This window comes from Culex pipiens, chromosome 2 (assembly GCF_016801865.2).
Source record: "Culex pipiens pallens isolate TS chromosome 2, TS_CPP_V2, whole genome shotgun sequence".
NCBI classification, from domain to species: Eukaryota; Metazoa; Arthropoda; class Insecta; order Diptera; family Culicidae; genus Culex; species Culex pipiens.
In genome coordinates, this window is record NC_068938.1 from 60,294,781 (window position 1) to 60,317,614 (window position 22,834).

Sequence of the window (22,834 nt, forward strand, 5' to 3'; positions counted from 1 at the left end):
TTATTTTAGTATGAAAATTGATAGCAAACGGCAAAGGTCTGCAGCTGGAGTTGTTCTCGCCAAATTAATTTTAAAATGGAACAGACGGTAAGTTTAGTTAAGTTTGATTAATTTGAATGACAGCTATTTTTTTCTTTTTTTGCAGAATCTGACCTCTGGAAGTAATCATCTTCTTTCCCAGCGGCCACTGGAATTCTGGCCCGTTCCAACCTTAGCGGCCGGTGTTACCGTGGTGCTCAACGCCAACGAAAATTGCACGGACAAGGCCAACGGGTTCACTTGAGTGTTCTCCGGAGGATTTCTAGATTGTCTAGATTGCACAACTCGTTCAGCTGGTGGTCAGATCGTGCATCCAGCTGGTGGTCAGATCGTCTAGGCCGGATGCGTTGCGAACGTCGTCCTGGCCTTGAAACGGGTTCCCGTGTGCATGTAGGTCAGCAGATTCGGCTAACTAAACCCCTGGTAAAAAGGCCTCATCGGTGTTTCCGAAAAATTCTAATCTTTACAATGTTTGTTAATTATTGAAAAATAAACCAAGTTTGTGCAAATTGAACTGACATCATTTTTATTTCTATTCGAAAAAATAAAATAAAGTGAGGCAAAACTGAAATCTACTACTACAAAAATCATATAACGTTTACTAAAACAAACACGTAGAAATCATCAATTTATTCATTTAGCTTTTACGTGTGAAACACGTAGAATCGATGTGAAACGATCTGGCCAAGAAAATTCCGTTTCTACTAGAGTCATCTTGTAGAAGTTACGTGAATACTTTAGTGGAAAAATACCACATAGCTTTTCACGTAACATCAACGTGAATGTTTTTTTGAGTGTAGATAAACTTCTCCACCAATTTGGCTCAAATCGGTGAAAATACCTAATTAGATAAGAAAAAATATCTATAGAGTTATCTAAGCCCGACCTCACGCACACTAGCTTACCATTTGTTTTTGCTGGAGACCACAAATTTTAACCTAAAAATCCATCGTGTACGTACACGCAATACTTATGCCTAACGTTAGGCGCAATTCCTTTAATTCTGGTCAACGTTCGTATGCGGCGGCATTGCATTGCCACGTGCAACACAAATCGCATGTTGCGTCGCACGGCGTCTCGTCACGCGACACGCTCTCCTCTAATGCGGTTCACTTACTTTTCGCTGTACGCGTTCTTCAAAGTGGTGTGATTGCCTGCTGCTGGCCTGTAAAGACGATTCGCCTTAGGTTTGCAGCACAACAAATTCCAGGGTCAAACAAAAACTTCTGTTTTGAGTGTGCACAGGTCGAAAATTGCAATCTTTTGTTGACTTGTAGCGACACAAAGTGCAGTGTTTAGTTGACTGAGTCGATAGTTGTGGAAAGGTGCTAATTTTTGCTTCCGTCAGAGCCGTCTTCATTCATCAATTCGAGGTGACAATTTGCAGATGTTTCGTAGACATTGGTGTGATTCTCTGAGGTGCTAAGAACAAAAAGAGAAAAAAAATCTCGGTAATTAGCAGTGAGTGCGATTTTTTTTATTGATATTACTGCAAGTTCACCTTTCCTCACGTCAGAATCGGGTGACAGCATTTGGTTTGCTTTTCGGTAAATGTGTGAAAATTATAGTGTAAGCTGCAAAGTAAGGTGTCAAGTGCCACGGTACACAGCTGGGATCAATTCCCGTGAGTGTCCCGAAAAGCGAAAAAATCTCTATCACCAAGCGTGGCGGTGTTGCAGCCCTCGTCCGACAATCATTTGCTGATAAAAATATCCGATCGAGTGCCATCTGATTTGCGAAAAGTAAGTGCTTTCGTTTGGGGTTTTATTGTGAGGTGCTTCAAATAAAGAGCGTGGAGTTTTTTCTTATGTTTTAGTGACTCTCTGTTGCTGATGGTGTTATTTTTTGTCTAAGTTTGTGTGTGCGATTATTATCAGCTTGTCGCGTGTTGGTGAGCAGATGGAAATCTATGTCGCGCGACATGTTGTGTGACATATTAGAAGAAAGTTTTTCACAGATTAGGTTAGACGTTTAGCTTAATTTTTTCACAAATGTATGAATTACTAAATAATAATTACATTGATTAGGCATTGAATTGAGCAAAATGTAATGCAACAGATTTATCGGATTTATCAGTCCATCAACCTTTGGTAAGGTGCCTTGGTCCACAACATAGCTGTAGTTGCGACAAATTTTGATTTGGTGATGCGATTGTCGCAGACTCTATTTTGTTGCACAAGCTGCATATATAATAGGGACGTCAATGATTGTTGAATTCTCTAAATTCGTGTAGTAAGCATATTCTGGAGCTAAACAACTATGTTTAACAGTGAGTTACACCAACATTCTCAGTATATATGTGATTTTATGTAAGAAAAGTAAAGTTTACAGTAAACTGTTAGTACCGAATGTCACGTTCTTGGCCACCAAGTCCCAATTAACAACTTTTTATACGTCAGACAATTGTTAGTTTTTTGTGCTGATGCAATGAAGGTGCGATACTCGCCACGCTGTCTGAACGTGGTACGTTTTTATCATTTTATTAAGTTGGACAATTGCAAAGACAAAAAAACGCGTAGCAAAGGTTAAACATTCGCTGGATTAGCATTTGCGTGGATGCATCGAATTACACCAGCACGGCCAGTCGGGCAATTGCCTGAAGGATGGCTTGGACTGAAAATTAAAACTGTTTTGTTTTCACTTGCGCAGGACGTCCGTCAGTATGAAATCGCACGGACTGGGAGGCCAACAGCCGTCGGGGGCCGTGGTGTCCGAGTGGGAGGACAACGTGGCCTTCGATTCGGACGATCCGGATTTTTCCGGTGGCGATATGTCCGGAGCTGCCACCGGTGGGATTGTCTTCCGCACACCCACCGCCGTGCTGAGCCGTTCAACGACCTGCTTCAGCATTGGAGCGACGACGACGCACGTGCCCGCCAGCTTGCCGCGCTTCCTGAAAGGTGAGTACACGAGTAAAAGACTCATCTTAACGAATAGCTTTGCGGGTGCACAATTCGGAGGATGATAATTGCAATAAAACAATTTCTTCTTATTTAATTGACAGTCCGTGTCTGCAATTCCGCATGTATGGAATTCCAATAAGAATAGAACAAAAAATCAGGCATGGGGTCCAGACTATTACCTTCGTCAATCACAATGTGTAGTAATATAATCTGCCAAACGTAGAATTGCTGACTCAAATATAATAATCTGACCAGTAAAAAAATGGTAATATTACATCTGGCAATACGTGCACAATTTTACCCTTAACATATGTAAATATACCTCCTTTCTAGTGTAATTCCCCTTTTCCACCTACATTGCAACCTCAATGCATTAAGGCAATGTTACATCATGCAAGAGTCTTCATTACACCGTCCAAATTTACACCATTTACTACTGTCCGGGTTTAAAGCATCAGATTCGTTATCCTTTTTTGGGTCGTTGAGATCCCAAAAATATTTTAAAGTGATCTTGAAATTTGTAATCCAAGATGGCGATGATGGAGCATTGAAACAAATAATTTGGCAATGAAACTAAAATCAACCACTTAAATTTGAGTAATATGTTGGTCGCTAAACTTAAATATGATGTTAAGAGTAAGAAACTAAAGCAAACTAGATACAATTAGATTATCCAAAGTTTCCCTACAGAAAAACGAGCTTTGAATAATCGAAACTTTGGATAATTTTAACATCGGATAATCGAGACTTCTGATGCTAAGAAGTCGAATCGAATCTTGACTGCATGTCTTGAAAATATGAATGAGACCAAATCTGATCATCTGTTACTGTTTGCAGGTTTTTGTTCGTTATCTGTAGGAATGATTACTAATTTCAAATGTTCAGAAATGAAATAAAATAAATTGTCTGACAATCTAGATCCGATTATTGGATCCCGGTCCAGATATCCAGTCTCACTGAAAACGGATAAAGATATCAAAATATTGACAATGTATATTCACATCAGATCAAACGCTATAAGTTCATAACAGGAATCTTCTCGAAAGCTTTAAATATCTGTTCATCAAGCGATATAGTTCAAGCGACTATCTGGGACACTTGGTACACGGTCAACATGGTATTTTGTAAAGCATCTCTACTGCAGTCAGTACCGCACCGCAAGCTGTAAACACGGGTTCAAGAGTTGCTCTTGAAGTTTTGATACATAGGGTAAACATCGTTCGCATCTCGGTCGCATCTCTGACTGTGAGCAAGATGTGGGGATCTGCTAATGAGGACTCCAGTTCCAGTGCGTCATCTGTTTTCCATCGGAGATGGCAAACTTGGGCCGATGATTATCACTGCGCGTCGCTGGATGTGATGAAAATATTTATTTTGCAAATATATTTCGAAAGAGTTTAAGTTGAAAAACTTATTGGTTGAGTGTACCGCCTTGGGCTTGGGAGATGCTCAATATTGTCTTTGCTAAAAATATCGGAGCACAAATATTTAGTCGTGTCAAGTTGTGAAAACATTACTTAAATTAAGAACGTTTTAGACAAAGACAAGATTTAGACTTAATTTTCGAAAGAAACATTCAGACTCAATTGCCCAAAGTTTCGACTATCTAAAGTTTGATTATCCTAAGGGTCTTCAGAAAAAACTTCAAATAATTTAATCACATTTTTTTTTTTATTTTCCATTTCTTCCCAAATAAGTCCACTTACTAAGAATAATTTTTTGGGGCCATGTCAAAGATCTAAAGGCTCGTGCATAAACCACGTGGCCTTTTAAAAGGGAGGAGGGGGTGATCTGGTTAAACACCACGTTTCATACAAAAAGTTAAAATTTTGTATCAACTCTATAGAGAAAAAGCCGCAGTTAAGGCCATTACAAGTAAGTTGGGATAGCTATTGTATTTAAAAAAAAAAGTTACTTATTCCACCTTTAGGTGGTTGGTGCCTTCCTCACATTCATAAAGCCAATACATTCAGTAAAAATAGCAACATGTTTAACAAATCAACTTTATTACTCATTTCTTTTGATAGGGTTCACAGACCTAAAAATATTTCAGTCTCATCGGCAAGGTTTGAAAAAAAAAACCTATCCAACGAAACTTCGTATGGATGATTCAGGCAATATTTCTATCCCAATATCCGGCCTCCACAAAATATATAAATAACACTTAAGTGCTAATAACTTTTGATAGGGTTATCAGATCCTCGATGTTTTAAACTAATTTGAATGGTTTTTCGATTATCTAACTAACGATGGGTGGGTCGCATGATGGGCCCGGACATCATTTCCATTGAAATATCTGAGATCCGGCCTCCAAAAAATATATAAATAACACTTAAGTGCTAATAACTTTTGATAGGGGTGTCAGATCTTCAATGTTTTTGACTAATTGAAAAGGTCTTTTTAATACCTTTCTGAAAATGTATAACATGATAGGTTTTCTTGCAAAAAACACCCTTTTTACAATCTTCCGGACATTCGCCAAAATCGTTTTTTTTGCATAACTTTTGAAGTACTTAACTAAACATGCTGATTTAAAATAGAAACCTATGTGACCCCAAAACGGATCGAATGAGACTAATACGGTCAAAATCCGTTGATCCAGTCTGGAGATAATCGAGTTACATTTTTTTTGTCCACCCACCTACACACATCTACACAGACATTTGCTTAGAACATGATTCTGAGTCAATATGTATACGTGAAGGTGGGTCTACGAGGTCCAAATAATGAGTTCATTTTTCGAGTAATTTTATAGCCTTTCCTCAGTAAGGTGAGGAAGGCAAAACTGGATTCAACTCAAATTTTATATAATTTGTATGTATTATTCAGATTTTTTAAAAGTGATTTTTAAATTTAATAGGTTTGAACAAAAATTTGGGGGGAAAATAATTGCCTTAAATTACATGTCATACGATTTTATTAATGCTATGGGTTGGTGACCTTAGTGAAGGGTTTTTTTTCTAGTTAGTTTAATGAGTTTTTAGAAAGAAAAAAAAATCCTAGAAGACACGTCTTGATAAAGATGCGTGTTTATCTGGTAAAACTCATATAGATTGCACATTTTCTCATTTACCGTCAGTGGGGCTGACATTGGGTCTGGAAGTGAGATTGGATGAACAAGATTTTGTACGGATTTTACTATTTCTCAGGTTATTCTCAAAGAAACTAAATTCTGTTAAAAGGGTTATTTAGCGGACATCTTAAGATGGCTTAACTGAAAAAAATCTCGTACCTAGAGAAAATCCTGTAATTTTGGCAGCTGTCTAAAGTTGAGAAACGTTTTTGGCCAAAAATTACCTCTCGAAAAATCGACTTTTAATATTTTTGTAGGAATTGTTCGAAAAGCACCCAAATGTTTGAAAATCTTTACTTCAAAGTTTCAAGTTCAAACATTGTAGTATGCAGTGATGGAATAATCATCATCAAAAGATAATCATTGGACGTTCATCAAGAGAAAAAAATCCGAAGGCAGCATGGCTCTCCTGTCTCGCGCACGAAAGATCGGTAAAAGGATTCTTAAAAAAATCATCATCTTGATTATTCAGCGGAACATCTTTTTCACTATTACGCAAGTAAAACGTTACACGTCGAAAAATGACCTGTCACATTTTGTAGATGGGCAATGTGTGTAAACAAAACGAAATAAATAATTTTAAGTGTTCCGACAAGGAAAATCACCAAAAATCATCAGCAGATTTATTTTCTTGGAGAATTTCGGGAGCGATTTTCTTTTGCGTGATTTGCCTCCTCTCTCTTTCGCGGGAGAATAAAGTTCGCAAGCAAAAATGCTTTTTTGCGATTATTCCATCCCTGGTAGCATGTCAATACTATTCTCTCAAACGGATCCACTGTTGGATGACTTGTTTTTACCATATCTTTGTATTTGAGCATCATTTTTGATTCATTTGACCAACCCCCTCTAAGGGATGAGATTGGGTCAATTTTCAAACGATTGGCATTTAAAATAGAGTTTATCAACTTCCACCATATTTTAGGAAAATGTTAGTAAACTATCGAAACATTATTCTACGTTAAAAGATTTTCGATGTTATGCAGATTGTTTTCGATTGAGAAATTACTAGAGGTGTACCACTACTGACGGTACTAAAAAAGGTAATTTTATGTTTTCTTATAAAGAATGGGGTTTTATTTCTCAAAGATTAAATTAGATCATTTTTCCCCAAAAAAACAACAAAATATCCTCGTGACTATCTCCAACCGCGTAGATCACGCCAATTGACGCACATGTTCGTCATTCATTTGCACCATCCAAAATCGTCCAAATCGCCGCCCACGCACGTAGCCACCAGCATCCACCGTTTGGATATATTGACTTACTTTTGCATTGTTCTGGGTTTGTGGCATGCAAATTTTAAGCCACCGCACACCGTTTGCTCGTTTCTTCTGCTGGCAATCTGTTTGCTCAATCGATTGACCCACAGGCAGCAATTGTACGGATCAACAAACAAACCAATCGACAGGAAGGTAAGTGCTTTCTCATACACCTCTTCTTTCACCGTCGGATGGACGTGGTTTGCTGATAAGATCATTTATTAGATTACTTGTTTTACATGTAAAGCTATGTTACTTTATTTTAAAGAAGTTCCATAAATATTGATCAATCAATCAATTAAATATACATAAATTAAAAATGTTTTGAACAAATTAAAACAATTTTTAAATTCACACAGTCTTTGATTGCAAGTTTTGCTCCAATCTAGCCCAACTTAACAGTAGTAAAATCGGTATACCATAGATGTAATGTATAAAAAAAACTCTTACTTGTTGTTTGGACCGTCTTATTTTTGCACGGCATCAACGTCAGCAAAAGTGGGTGTTGTTATTTATTTGGACTGGCTGCCAGCACAAATAGTGAGGCGAAAAATAGCAGCAAGAAAACATTTTGATTAGACGAATTTGTGCGTAAAATCTGCAAAAAAAGAGTGAAGTGACGAGCCTCCTGACGCTGCTAAGGCTTATTTGGTTGGGCTAATATTGACGACAGTTGGTTTAGAAGACTTCTGGCAATGTCGAGATGTTTTAAGCGTTTCCTGGAGTTTGGGACAATATCGCAGCTGAATTTGCCATGATAATATTCTGATCATTCGGTAATTTGGCAAAGTTTCTTTGGATATTCACTATTCAACAAAACAAAATTAGAATTTACAATTGTGTTTTGATATTTGAAATAGTAATCGCAAAGTTTGATTGTTTTTACAGTGGTGATGATAAATTTCCATTCGCCTTAAACAACAAAAAAACGCAATTTCAATTTAATTTCTCACTTTGAATACACCTCTGGTAGCCCAAGTACATTTCTCGGATTAGTTTTCAAAAAGCCGTAAGAGCCATTGGTAAACAAAGTCCTTTTTGCATCGGTATTCGACCTACTTACGAAAAACCAATATCAAAAATGCTTGAGATTGTTCATCTTCAAGTCCTTCAAGTGCCCCAAACTAAAGATAAATGAATTTTTTTTCCATTTTCAAGAAAAACGAAAACTAGTGTCAAAGGTCACAGTGGCTCTTACGGCTTTTTGAAAACTCAACCGAGAATTTGCAGTACAAAAAATGAGATCAAATCAGCTGAGTTACATCTGCCTCTGAACGTGCCGACCAACGTGAGTTTCAATCTCTGTCGACTAAAGCCTGGTTAGCCGTTATCATTGAAAGACATTCCCAGCTTTTAAAAACGTCGTTGCATCATTGATTAAAGTTTTTAAAACAAGGGACCGCGGCAGCGTGATAGAATGTGTGTACCTTACTGCGAATCGCCGCGTTTCCACGTGGGATCGCCACACGTGAGATTTGTCCGTTTTTGCCTTCCTCACCTTACTGAGGAAAGGCTATAAAATCACTCGAAAAATGAACTTATTAATTTGACCTCGTAGACCCACCTTCACGTATACAGTATGTAAAAAAAGTATTTACACCCCTTGGGCACTATGCACATTTTGTGATGAAACATGTAAAAAATTTAAAGTTTGACAGGAACCTAGTACTACGTTTTGTTCAGAAACTCATGCCAAACATTTTGCTACAAAAAGCTCATGAAAAGATGATTTCTATAAAAAGTTATATAACAAATACTATTACGAAAATAAAAAAGGTGCAAAAAAAGTTTGTACACCTTTCGAAAAATTAACATAAATAATGTTATTTGTTGACAAATCACCATAAATCCAGTCTCCCAACTCCAAATAGGCATCCTTGACTGATTAAAAAAAGAATTTGGATTGAATATAAAGTTTACTAACTACTTAGTATAAAAGTTTATATAACTCTGGAAATTCTATATAAAACTTATCTAAACTTAATTTTGCAAACATTTAATTCAAATAAATGTCAATATATTACCATAGAATTGCTAAATAAACATTTTGGAGTGGGTATAACACCGTTTTGGGGGTATTTGTATCGATAGAATAGATTTTTCGTTGGAATTTCGTACCAACCCGGAATTACGTCGTCGGAAAATCCGCCAGCATCTGAACCGGTCCTCAATTCACAAGTCAACCTATGTGGCATCAGAAAGGGCATAAAATTTCCGATCTTTTGATACCCATACATCCAGGTTTTCTATAAAACCCACGTTTTTAAATACCTAAGCAAAAACGTTGTTATGGTTTCGTTTGAGCAACCTGCCAAAAATGTATGGAATTTCGTAATTTTTGTTCTCGTGGATCAAACTTACTTTTTGCCCAGGTATTTAAAAACGTTGGTTTTATAGAAAACCTAGATGTATGGGTATCAAAAGATCGGAAATTTTATGCCCTTTCCGATTCCACATAGGTTGACTTGTGAATCGTGGATCGGTTCGGATGCCGGCGGATTTTCCTACGACGTAATTCCGGGTTGGTACGAAATTCCAACGAAAAATCTATTCTATCGATACAAAAACCCTCAAAACGGTGTTATACCCACTCCAAAATGTTTATTTAACAATTCTATGGTAATATATTGACATTTAGTTGAATTAAAAGTTTGCAAAATTAAGTTTAGATAAGTTTTATGTAGAATTTCCAGAGTTATATAAACTTTTATACTAAGTAGTTAGTAAACTTTATATTCAATCCAAATTATTTTTTTAATCAGTCAAGGATGCCTATTTGGAGTTGGGAGACTGGATTTATGGTGATTTGTCAACAAATAACATTATTTATGTTAATTTTTCGAAAGGTGTACACACTTTTTTTGCACCTTTTTTATTTTTGTAATAGTATTTGTTATATAACTTTTTATAGAAATCATCTTTTCATGAGCTTTTTGTAGCAAAATGTTTGGCATGAGTTTCTGAACAAAACGTAGTACTAGGTTCCTGTCAAACTTTAAATTTTTTACATGTTTCATCACAAAATGTGCATAGTGCCCAAGGGGTGTAAATACTTTTTTTACATACTGTACATATCGACTCAGAATCATGTTCTGAGCAAATGTCTGTGTGGATGTGTGTAGGTGGGTGGACAAAAAAATTGTCACTCGATTATCTCCGGACTGGATGAACGGATTTTGACCGTATTAGTCTCATTCGATCCGTCTTGAGGTCCCATAGATCTCTATTTAAAATCAGCAAGTTTAGTTAAGTACTTCAAAAGTTATGCTAAAAAACAATTTTGGCGTAAGTCCGGAAGATTGTAAAAAGGGTGGTTTTTGCAAGAAAACCTATTTTATACATTTTTAGAAAGGTATTTAAAAGACCTTTCCAATGAGCCCAAAACATTGAAGATCTGACAACCCTATCAAAAGTTATTAGCACTTAAGTGTTATTTATACACTTTTTGGAGGCCGGATCTCAGAAATTTCAATGAAAATGATGTCTGGGTCCATCATGCGACCTGTCGTTAGTTAGATAATCAAAATACCTTTCAAATGAGCTTAAAACATCGAGGATCTGACAACACTATCAAGAGTTATTAGCACTTTTTGGAGGCCGGATTTCAGATATTGTGATAGATATATTGTCTGAATCTTCCATGCAAACTATCGTTGAATATGTTTTTTATCAGACCTTGCCGATGAGCCAGATATATTGAAGGTCTGCGAACCCTATTAAAAGAAATGAGTAATAAAGTTGATTTGTTAAACATGTTAAGGGGGAATGTTGCTATTTTTACTGAATGTATTGACTTTATTAATGTGAGGAAGGCACCAACCACATAAAGGTGGATTAAGTAACGTTTTTTTCTTCTAAACGTTGCTATCATTTCACAGCTCCCCACTAAATGCTACTTTGCATATTGTAAAGCACTGTAAAGCGGATTGACGGATGCTGTACTTGAGCACTCGGATCTTGGTAAAGAGTGTAACGAAGTGTAATGTGTGACTCATCTACAGGTTAGAAGCACCTCTTTACCTTTAACACACGGAAGGTGCGATGTTTACCGGTTACTTAATTGTCACATGATTTGCTTGTGCAATCTAGCATCACATGGCAGATTTTTTTAATGTCAATTTTTAAAGAAAAAAAAATGGTTGATGGGTTATCCAATACATAAATTTGCGATTAGAAATGCACCATTTATTACTCTATTCATAGAAACCAACTACGTCAGCCTTCAAATAGCAACAGAGCCCATATGGAAAATAATTAACGGACAGAAATAGAAATTTCAATACGTCACTAACCATGGCTGTGTTGAGGCAGATGCAGAAAGGATGTTTGTCTGGCGTCGTAGTGCTGCCCTTAATTCCAGCACTCGTACCGCTATAAATAATGTAAATAAAGGAATAGTTTCGCAATATTTGCATAAAAGTGAGATGTTTAGTAGAACGTCATTCCCAAGGGATGTGCCAATGACGTATGACTTTTTGTGTTTTTATTCAAACATTTATTGTTTTACTTAATAATTGCATAAATTAAAATGTACACTTTTTAGGATTCATTTTTGCTTTTAAGAATAGAACACTCTAAAATCACTTACTTAACAATTTGTTTACCAATATGAATACTGAACCGTTTATTCATCGGGGTATAAAATAAGGCACCTTTAAAAACTACATTTCTTGACTGTGTAAGACAATACAATTTTTTTCAGATCTCAAACCGACTTTAAAAAGTGATAAACTATTCCGTTTTCGAGTGAGTGTAAATTTACTTGTTAAATAAATTTTGTTTAGAAAATTTGTGACGATTCATACAAGAATATTTGATTTTGTATTAGAAAACTGCTGTGAGAAGAAGGTAAAAATCCCCGAAAAAATTCCAACATCCCACATTTACATCCAAATTAATAGTGTTTTGGTATCGGGAGGATGATGTACTCAAGAATACGCATACTGTGTTTTTAGAACGAAATGATTCACAAAAATATTTTTTTGAATAAATATAATACTTTTTATTTTTTATTCAAAAATTTGGTTTTTTACAATATGGGTACCAAATGATCGAGCTTTTTACATACATTTTGATCTATTTTGATAGAAGAGCAATTCTCTACGAAATCGGTCTTTTTTTTAGAATTTTAATTTTTGTGTTTTTTAATCCGAATGAAACTTTTTGTGTGCCTTCGGTATGCCCAAAGAAGCCATTTTGCATCATTAGTTGGTCCATATAATTTTCCATACAAATTTGGCAGCTATCCATACAAAAACGATGCATGAAAATTCAAAAATCTGTATCTTTTGAAGGAATTTTTTGATCGATTTGGTGTCTTGGACAAAGTTGTAGGTATGGATATGGACTACACTGAATAAAATGATACACGGTAAATTTTTTTTGATGATTTTTTATTTAACTTTTTGTCACTAAAACTTGATTTGCAAAACAACACTATTTTTTTTTAATTTTTTGATATGTTTTAGAGGGCATTAAATGCCAACTTTTCAGAAATTTCCAGGTTGTGCAATAAATCTTAGACCGAGTTATGAATTTTTGAATCAATTCTGATTTTTTTCAAAAAATCGAAATATTGGTCGCACAAATTTTTCAACTTCATTTTCCGATGTAAAATCAAATTTGCAATCAAAAAGTACCTCAGTGAAATTTTGATAAAGTGCACCGTTTTCAAGTTAAGGCCATTTTTAGGTAACTTTTTTGAAAATAGTCGCAGTTTTTCATTTTTTTAAATAAGTGCACATGTTTGCCCACTTTTGAAAAAATATTTTTGAAAAACTGAGAAAATTCTCTTTTTTCTATAACTTTGTTGATTTGACGCTCAGTTGCTGAGATATTGCCATGCAAAGGCTTAAAAACATGAAAATTGATGTTTTCTAAGTCTCACCCAAACAACCCACCGTTTGCCTTTGGTGGCTGCCTTTGAGAATATATCTAATAAAAAGTGCGCTCGGCTTAGTAGGCCCAAAATAGGGACAAATACCCTAGATGGACTGCCGGCAAATTTTATTCATTACGTTCCTCAAAATATCTTAGATATAAATATTTTTATTTAAATATATAAAGGTAAAATAATTACGAAAAGAACCACTGTTCTACTTTTTGGGTGCTACCAAGTGTACTATTGTGGAAAATTACTAGGTTAAACACGTTCTAGCGTGGCACGCTTCTCCCTAGCCAAGCCTAAGGCCCCAGACAGAAAGTTTCCAGTGGCTCCCGATTAATGTTTACAAACAAAGTCTCCACGACTAAACTTTGGCCAAAGCTCCTCTCCAGTTGCACCGAGATCGCTGCAGGGGATCGTTTCTCCCTGGGGCTTGTAAATATTATGTTTTATTGTAAATATTTTCAGGCGTGTGCAAAAACCGCTGATCATGCCACACTTGGCCGATGGCAGACGATAACGGACGAAAATAAGTTCAAGTTGGTGGGGGCGTGTGCCATCAATCATTCGAATTTGAGGGGGTGTTCAATCTAAAGGAGCTGTTCCTATGCAAAAAAATTAGAAGAAAATGTCAAAAAATTTCAACTGATATGGCCTGATTTGATTGTTTTCACCCAATTTTGTAATATCAAAAAAAAATGTGACATTCTCAATTTATTTTGACAAAACATAAAAATCAGATGTTCTTCGAGGCCATTCCGAGCAAGTAGCTCACCTTATCACCGTTACTTTCGCTCGCCCAACTGGCACATTTAATTCGATTTACCTGGTTTTATCGCGTCCACCTTCTTATCAAACCCTGACTTTTGCTTAATCTTTACTGGTATCACCTGTGTGTGCGCCGAATGGGGCGTCTTTTGTGGCTGTTGCCGTGCTAGGGAGCATGATGGATGGGGAATTCCGGGAGGTATCCAAGTCCACTCGTCGGGATTTGCTTTCGAAGGCAGTGTGCCTGGGCGGGGTCTTGGCGAGATATTGGAGCTTAACAGATTTGCCGGATTTAGTGGGCTAATTTTAAATGGAATAAAAGTGTGCAATTTCCTGAGGGTGAACTGTTCCAGAACGCTCAGAATGTATTATCACCAAGTTTACACGATTATTTTTGTTTGTCAAATTTGTTATTTATTATCTTTGGAAAAGATTTGCAAACTTGAACTAACTGACTTTTAATAGAGTCCAGCTTAACTTGGGTTCAAAGTGCACCTTTAGTTCATTGCGGTAAAATGTGTTTAAATTTATTATCTAATTAACTGTTGTTCAGCTTCTATCAATGGTCTTTGAGCTTCTATACTTTTGATCTAAAAAATCATCACACCCAAGATTTTCATAAAAAAAAGAGTTACGGCATAATGTAATGTTTTTGAAAACTACACGATTCGACAGGTTCTCTCACGTGGACGTCCACGATGCTGAACACCGGCTCAAACCGGAGTCGATCTGCCAGAATCCCCCACATTAGTTCTGCGCCACAGTACAACCTGTCACATTCCACGCGATTGCAATCGTAACGCCGAACCGGGCACCCACTATCGAATCTGTCATAAATTTCAAACAACGTGGTGCCGCCGCTGCCGTGTGACGGTACACGGGATCGTTATTAACAGATCGCTGACTTCCGTCCAATATTGTTTGGAACGTTTTTCGAGATGGGAAAATAAGTGATGGCGCGCTGATGTGATTACCGACCGAGAGAAAAACAAACAACAACTTTTTTTTGCTACTAAATGGTGACGACGCTTTACTTAAAGGTGTGGACTGGTTTGGGTTGTTTTTGGTCAAAAAGCGTAATGGCGTCACGCGATTCGTCAGCCGGTTTCACTTATCACGTGCGCGAATTTCTTATCGACGTCGAAGTGTAGTGGACCAGGTATGACTCTTAGTTTTGGCGTTTACGCTCATTCAGTCTTTTCACTATCAACGTCCGGAATCGATAACGGGTAGCATAGTTGTGCACTTTGAAATTATAATCATTGGCACGAATAAAACGTCACCAAGCTAAATGTATCTGTGGAAAAAGAATGTTGAATATATTTCACGTGACAAATGCTATTCAAGAATACAAACTTGTTGGGGAAGTTTATGTCATCTTCTTCCAAAATTGTTTCATTTGCGGACCAAATCCTTAAACAATTTCAACGATTTGAGTGTTTAAAATGCAGTATGTAAAAAAAGTATAACCCTTGGGCACTATGCACTTTTTGTGATGAAACATGTAAACAATTGAAAGTTTTACAGAAACCTAGTACTACGTTTTGTTCAAAAACTCATGCCGAACATTTTGCTGTAAAAAGCTCATGAAAAGATGATTTCCATAAAAAGTTATATAACAAATACTATTACAGATATCAAAAAAGGTGCAAAAAAGTGTGTACACCTTTCGAAAAATAAAGTAAAATAAAGTAGGCATCCTTAACTAATTAAAAATAAAATTGGATTGAACATAAAGTTTACTCATTACTTAGTATAAAAGTTTATATAACTCTGGAAATTCTATATAAAACTTATCTAAACTTCAAACTTTTAATTTTACTAAATGTCAATATATTACCATACAATTGCTAAACAAGCATTTTGGAGTGAGTATAACACCGTTTTGGGGGTCTTTGTATCGCTAGAATAGATTTTTCATTGGAATTTCGTATCAACTCGGAATTACGTCATACCATAACGTTGTTATGGTTTCGTTTTAGCAATCTGCTAAAAATGTATGGACTTTCGTAATTTTTGTTCTAGCGGATCAAACTTACTGTTTGCAGGTATTTAAAAACGTGGGTTTTATAGATAACCTAGATGTATGGGTATCAAAAGAGAGCAGTTCTCCAGGATTTCGGTCATTCGATTTTTTTGTATTTTTTAATCCGACTGAAACTTTTTTGGTGCCTTCGGTATGCCCAAAGAAGCCATTTTGCATTATTAGTTTGTCCATATAATTTTCCATACAAATTTCGCAGCTGTCCATATGAAAATGATGTATGAAAATTCAAAAATCTGTATCTTTTGAAGGAATTTTTTGATCGATTTGGTGTCTTCGGCAAAGTTGTAGGTATGGGTACGGACTACACTGGAAAAAAATGATGCACGGTAAAAGAAAATTTGGTGATTTTTTTTTAACTTTTTATCACTAAAACTTGATTTGCAAAAAAACACTATTTTTATTTTTTTTTTATTTTTTGATATGTTATTGAAGACATAAAATGCTAACTTTTCAGAAATTTCCAGGTTGTGCAAAAAATCATTAACTGAGTTATGATTTTTTTAATCAATACATATTTTTTCAAAAAAATCGAAATATTGGTCGCAAAATTTTTTCAACTTCATTTTTTGATGTAAAATCAAATTTGCAATCAAAAGTTCTTTAGTGAAATTTTGATAAAGTGCACCGTTTTCAAGTTAGATCCATATTTAGGTGACTTTTTTGAAAATAGTCGCAGTTTTTCATTTTTTTTAATTAGTGCACATGTTTGCACACTTTTGGAAAAAATATTTTTGAAAAGCTGAGAAAATTCTCTATATTTTGCTTCTACGGACTTTGTTGATACGACCTTTAATTGCTGAGATATTGCAATGCAAAGGTTTAAAAACAGGAAAATTGATGTTTTCTAAGTCTCACCCAAACAGCCCACCATTTTTTAATGTCGATATCTCAGCAACTTATGGTCCGATTTTCAATGTTAATATATGAAACATTTGTGAAATTTTCCGATCTTTTCGAAAACTTTATTTTCAAAATTTTCAAATCAAGACTAACATTTTAAATGGGCGTAATATTGAATGTTTGGCCCTTTTGAAATGTTAGTCTTGATTTGAAAATTTTGAAAATAAAGTTTTCGAAAAGATCGGAAAATTTCACAAATGTTTTATATATTAACATTGAAATCGGACCATAAGTTGCTGAGATATCGACATTAAAAAATGGTGGGCTGTTTGGGTGAGACTTAGAAAACATCAATTTTCCTGTTTTTAAACCTTTGCATTGCAATATCTCAGCAATTAAAGGTCGTATCAACAAAGTCTGCAGAAGCAAAATATAGATAATTTTCTCAGCTTTTCAAAAATATTTTTTCCAAAAAAGTGCAAACATGTGCACTAATTTAAAAAAATTAAAAACTGCGACTATTTTCAAAAAAGTCACCTAAATATGGATCTAACTTGAAAACGGTGCACTTTATCAAAATTTTACTAAAGTACTTTTTGATTGAAAATTTGATTTTACATCGAAAAATGAAGTTGAAGAAATTTTGCGACCAATATTTCGATTTTTTTTTAATCAGTATTGATTAAAAATTCATAACTCGGTCATGGATTTTTTGCACAACCTGGAAATTTCTGAAAAGTTGGCATTTTATGTCCTCTAAAACATATCAAAAAATAAAAAAATTAAAAATGGTGTTTTTTTGCAAATCAAATTTTAGTGATAAAAAGTTAAATAAAAAAAATCACCAAATTTTTTTTAACCGTGTATCATTTTTTTCCAGTGTGGTCCGTACCCATACATACAACTTTGCCGAAGACACCAAATCGATCAAAAAATTCCTTCAAAAGATACAGATTTTTGAATTTTCATACATCATTTTTGTATGGACAGCTGCGAAATTTGTATGGAAAATTATATGGACAAACTAATGATGCAAAATGGCTTCTTTGGGCATACCGAAGGCACCAAAAAAGTTTCAGTCGGATTAAAAAAATACAAAAATTAAAATTGAAGAAAAAAGACCGATTTCGTAGAGAATTGCTCAAGATCGATGCTCATACTCAAAAGATGGATCTAGCTCATTTCCCCGAATGACATTTCCCCGAAAATCATTTTCCCCAATCGGCCACATCCCCGAATACCACTTCCCCTAATCAGCCACATCCCCGAATGCCCTTTCCCCGAATGCCCTTTTCCCGAAGTGACACTTACGCCAATTGCCGTTCAGTTGAATTTTAATTTTCCAGAATTTTCATATCCCCTTTTCATCATTTTCGCTAAAGCCTTTTTCCATGAATACCAGTTATTTTTTTTTCTCAATTTCATCGAACAGCTTTTTGGGTAAGCTGTTGATTAAATGTTGTAAAATATCAGATTTTTTTTCAATTAACATTTGTATTTAAAGGCATAATAAGATGCGTTGTATGTTTTAGAGAAATTTTCAAGGAAATTTGTCTTATTTTCGGATTTTGTTCAAGAACCCAAAAATCGGACAAATTCTCATATGTTTGGCAGGTTAAGTGCTTGCTGCTAACTCGATCCAATTTGCTGATTTTTACTATTCAAACAACTAATTTTGCAAAACTTTTGATAGAAGCTTGCATACCCAATTCTTATTGAGCTATTTATCACTCGATTTCAGTTGAAAACGCGAGAGTGAAGACCTCTCGTGCTACAACAACAACAAATCGTGCTCATACGTTCATTAAAATAGTTTGTCCAATTGTGACGAGAAGTTCGTCATTTTTGGGTTAAATTATATTTTTTCACTTGGCCTGGAAAGCCTTATAAGGCTGGTACGAATTTTATTTAAAGTTTTTACTTTTCGCCATAAAATTAAATCCCAAACCAGCAATGTGAATAAAATGATCGCAAATCGCACTTCTATTGCATTATTGTTATCTTTTTTATTACTATCATGTCCATAAGAAAAAAGTGTTCGTTTTGAGAATATATTAAAAAAGTCTGTAACAATATTCATTGTATTTGAATGGATAGTCACAAACCATTAAACAACCCATTCCCACTAAAAATGCTACGTCTGTTCTGAATGGAGCCAAAAAGAAAGTTGATCATTCAAGGCCAATACGAACCTTTCAAGAAATATTATATGTAGTTTGATGTGATAAAAATTGCCACCAATTATTTTTTATAAAATACTATTTCCCCGAACGCGGTCAAGCGGAAATGGCGTTCAGGGATATGACTAATCGGGTAAGTGGCATTCGGGGTTGTGGCCCATTCGGGAAAATGGCATTCGGGGATGTGGACGATTAGGGGGAACGGGAAATTCGGGTAAATGGAATTCGGGGAAATGACTATTATGGGAAATGTCTTTTCGGGGAAGTGGCATCCGGGGAAATGTCCCTTCGGTAAAATGGGTTTCGGGGAAATGTCATAGATTCTCAAAAGATAGCACGATGAGAAATATGGAAAGTAAGATTGTCACACATACAATGCTACTTGTTGGTTTTTCGCAAAAAAAAAAATATTTCCATCACTTTTTTAGAACAAAAACCAAATTCAAACGTTTAAAAAAATAAAAAAAGGGTTTTATCAAACATATACTATTTATTCCATTATATTTTATCATTTCATCCCAATCGTACACAAAAAAGCACAAAATTGATATTAACATTTTCTGAGAAGGTACACAACATACAAGAACCGTGACCAAAGCAGATAAGCAATGAAATCAAAAGTAATTATTATTGGGTCATTCACAATAATGACCGTTACGTAATTCTATGACTATTGCCATCCTCCTGCCACGAACCCATAAATAACCACATTTAATCACTCCTGTCTGACACACGCCTCTGACACAATTCCCCAGCTCAGAAGCTCCACACCTCCGGGGTGTCACAACAACAACGCATTCGCTGATCATGCACTGCAAAAGTGAAAGATTCAACAACATCAGCTTGCCGACTGATGCCCGGAAACATGTCCTCCAGAGCTGAGGCTGAGGCTGATGCAACGGTGCATGTCTCCGTAAATAGCTTCAAGATTGTGGACTCCTCGGGGCCAGAAATAGACATCGCGGTTTATTATAGGCGTCTATTAGCAGGTGACAAGTGTTTATCTTCGCTGGGCCACGTGGCGCCGGTTTGCCGCCGATCGGGTGATCGATTCCGCGTACCAATCTACGCGACATACGCTGGTGCCAGAGGGAAAGGCCGCAAGCGAATGGGGGCGTAATTAAATGTGTCCATTGCAACTGTTGGAAAATGTGGCGCCGTCGATTTCTTTTTGAAAGTTTCAATAATTTCTAGATTTCTTCTATGTTATAGTATTATTATCATAATTTATTGTTTAACAAATTTGACATTGGCTTCAATTTAGCAACTACGGAACATAAAGTACCCCGAAACCATTCCCACTTATTCCATCACCGGAGACTTTCACTCACTCAATCACGCTGCGTAGTGACAATCATCTCTTGGCCATAACGACGACGACGCCGATGACAGTCACAGTGTCGTCTGACATTCCGTCGTCAAACCAGGCGCGACGGCGTCGACGATTCTTGAGGTTTCGCACTTTCGTAATGTATACAAGTGAACAAGCAGAAAGAGCCAAAATCGTTGCCCTCTCAGCTGACCGTTACACGCGACGTGATACTCTCTTAACGCAATTGACGTTTTTTGGGTTACCAAATGATGTACACTCAATCCCCGATGGTTTGACGCCAACTGTTGCCAAACGAACGGGGTCACGTTTGACACCCATAGAGATCTCCACGGTTTCTCTCACGCACACCATCATTCTGTGCTAGTATTTGTGTTTGAAGTATTGTTTTGGTTTTGAACGATTGTGATTGGCTGAATTCCAAGCAGCTGATTTTGTTTACACTTTTTTTACGCAGAGATAGGCAAATCGAGTAGATCAATCGTCTGTAAAAACCAGCTGTTTACCACGTGCTCGTGGTATAACAAAGGACACAGCTGATTTTGACAGACGAATCATTCTACTCGATTTGCCTATGTCTGCGTGTAAATTTTGTTACAAACTAACACACTCTCGCGCGTGGATATCTCTATTTCACACGGAGTTCATACACACTAACAAACGTTTGTTTTGATAGTGTGTGTGGGCGCCGTGTGAAAAGTGACAGTTCGTCACTTTTAAGTTTGACTTTAACCAACCACCGGGGGTTGAGTGTATAACATAATGATGATGTTTCGATTTACGGTCATTCATTGAACATCAGAATATTTGTGGAAAAAAACACATTTTTACACATGCATTTTGAACTTTCGCAAAGGTAAGTTCTAACAATTCAAAAGTGACGTTTGGGAGCTTCAGATAAAATCTAGAGTTTTTTTTTTTGGAAAAAGGTCCAATAAGCTATTGTGTTTCATATGTTTATACGACCTTTTCAAAAACAAAACTCTAGAAATATGTTTGGAGCTGTCAAATAAAGCTAAAACTTTCGCAAATTTTCATTTAACTAAAAAATAGGAAACAGAATTCAATAAACTTATCTGAATTATTTAATTCTAGTTTGGTCCTGAATCGACGGGCTAACTAAATGATATCTCAATCTTTATTTACGAAATACCACTTTCGCCAAGTGAGCACAACCACGGCAACTCACTTGCCCCGCTAGATGGTCATCTGACAATTTGCATCGCAACGCGTCAAACGTCATTGGGTACAATTTTGTTTAGCTTAAATCGAGAGCGAAATGGCCGGCAATGTATTTTTTCTTAGCGTAGGATGAACGTAAATCTGGTTCTTTTATTTCTATAAATAAGCAAAGTATGGGGCGAAAATAAAACAGAGAGCGCGGTTTAGGTTTATTTTTTCCACCAGTTGACCGAAGGCAGACAGCTTAACTCAGAGAGGAAGCGACGACGATGACAGCGCCAATCATGTGATTACGAATGGCATATGATTCAAATTGGCGCTGCAAATTGGTCGCATCTGACAAAGATGTTGGGTTTCGCCAGCCGTTCCGGACCAAAACAGAGAGGTGTGAAGAGATTTAACGGCTTGCACGGGTTTGCCATAAAAAAGAGGTTGTGGAAAATATGAAAATAATTAGAGTTGCATTTGATTAAATTTTCTGCAACTAATACCTTGCAATACATTAAATGAAGAATAATATTATTTTCAATGTCGTCCTAAAATACCCAGGGCTTTATCTCACTCGTCACTAATCGATTGATTGCGTGACGAAAGCTCAACCGGTAGCTACACCGGAGTTGACATAATAACGTTTAATATCTTGCTTCCCAACGACACTGATATGATTTAGTTCCACCTGTGCTCACATGCGGCGCATTTAACACGATTATTATTATCTAACAATAAAGGCTCAACACGTTGAAGGTGGAGAAGAAAGGGGATCCCCGCCCATAGTAATACCTTAAACTAAGACCATAAATAATTGACAATATGGCCTGTTATTGGGTGTCGTTTTGTTGATAAAAAAATAGTTAGTATCAACAGACAGCGTTAAGTTAGGTGAACCGTGTCCGCACGGTGATGTGTTGTCGGTTTCCCGATCTTTTTGGTATAGAGAGAGAGAGGGGTCTAATAAATTTCCCCACACAATGACCCAAACGAATCGGTTAGCTTTAATGACCACAACTTGCGGAGTTCAAAGAGCGCTGTTCCGCGTGAAGACGTTCTGCGTAAGGTTTATACTCCGCATGACCTGCATTTCTTTCAATTGCGCCGTTAGCGGAGATTTTTGTTTTTGTACTCATTACCTCCATATTTGGTGGGAACGACGCATTTTAGGAGGGGTGATGTCATTTTTAACGGCAATGTTGTTTTCGTGTTTTTCCAAAAATCTAAAATTGAATCGATTTGTCAAAACTATTTTTTTTTTTAAATATTATATTTTCGGAACAAAAAACTAATTTTATCCATTCCCGCTTATCTTAAACTTGATTATCCGAAGGTATATAT

The 22,834-nt window shown here is 36.2% G+C and overlaps 1 protein-coding gene across 2 annotated transcripts in view; it reads left to right on the top strand.

The window, feature by feature from the left end:
* Positions 1–1,220: 1,220 nt before the first annotated feature.
* The window catches only part of LOC120413585 (protein pinocchio), a 54,794-nt gene continuing 33,180 nt past the window's right edge, over positions 1,221–22,834 (top strand). The window contains exons 1-2 of one of the 2 annotated variants that reach the window (XM_039574479.2): positions 1,221–1,781; positions 2,689–2,939. In XM_039574479.2, the coding sequence (XP_039430413.1) occupies positions 2,702–2,939 (238 nt within the window). In that variant the 5' untranslated portion in view covers positions 1,221–1,781; positions 2,689–2,701. Of the gene's footprint in view, positions 1,782–2,283; positions 2,349–2,688; positions 2,940–22,834 lie in introns of those variants that run through there. The other variant, XM_039574478.1, reaches the window with a different exon arrangement.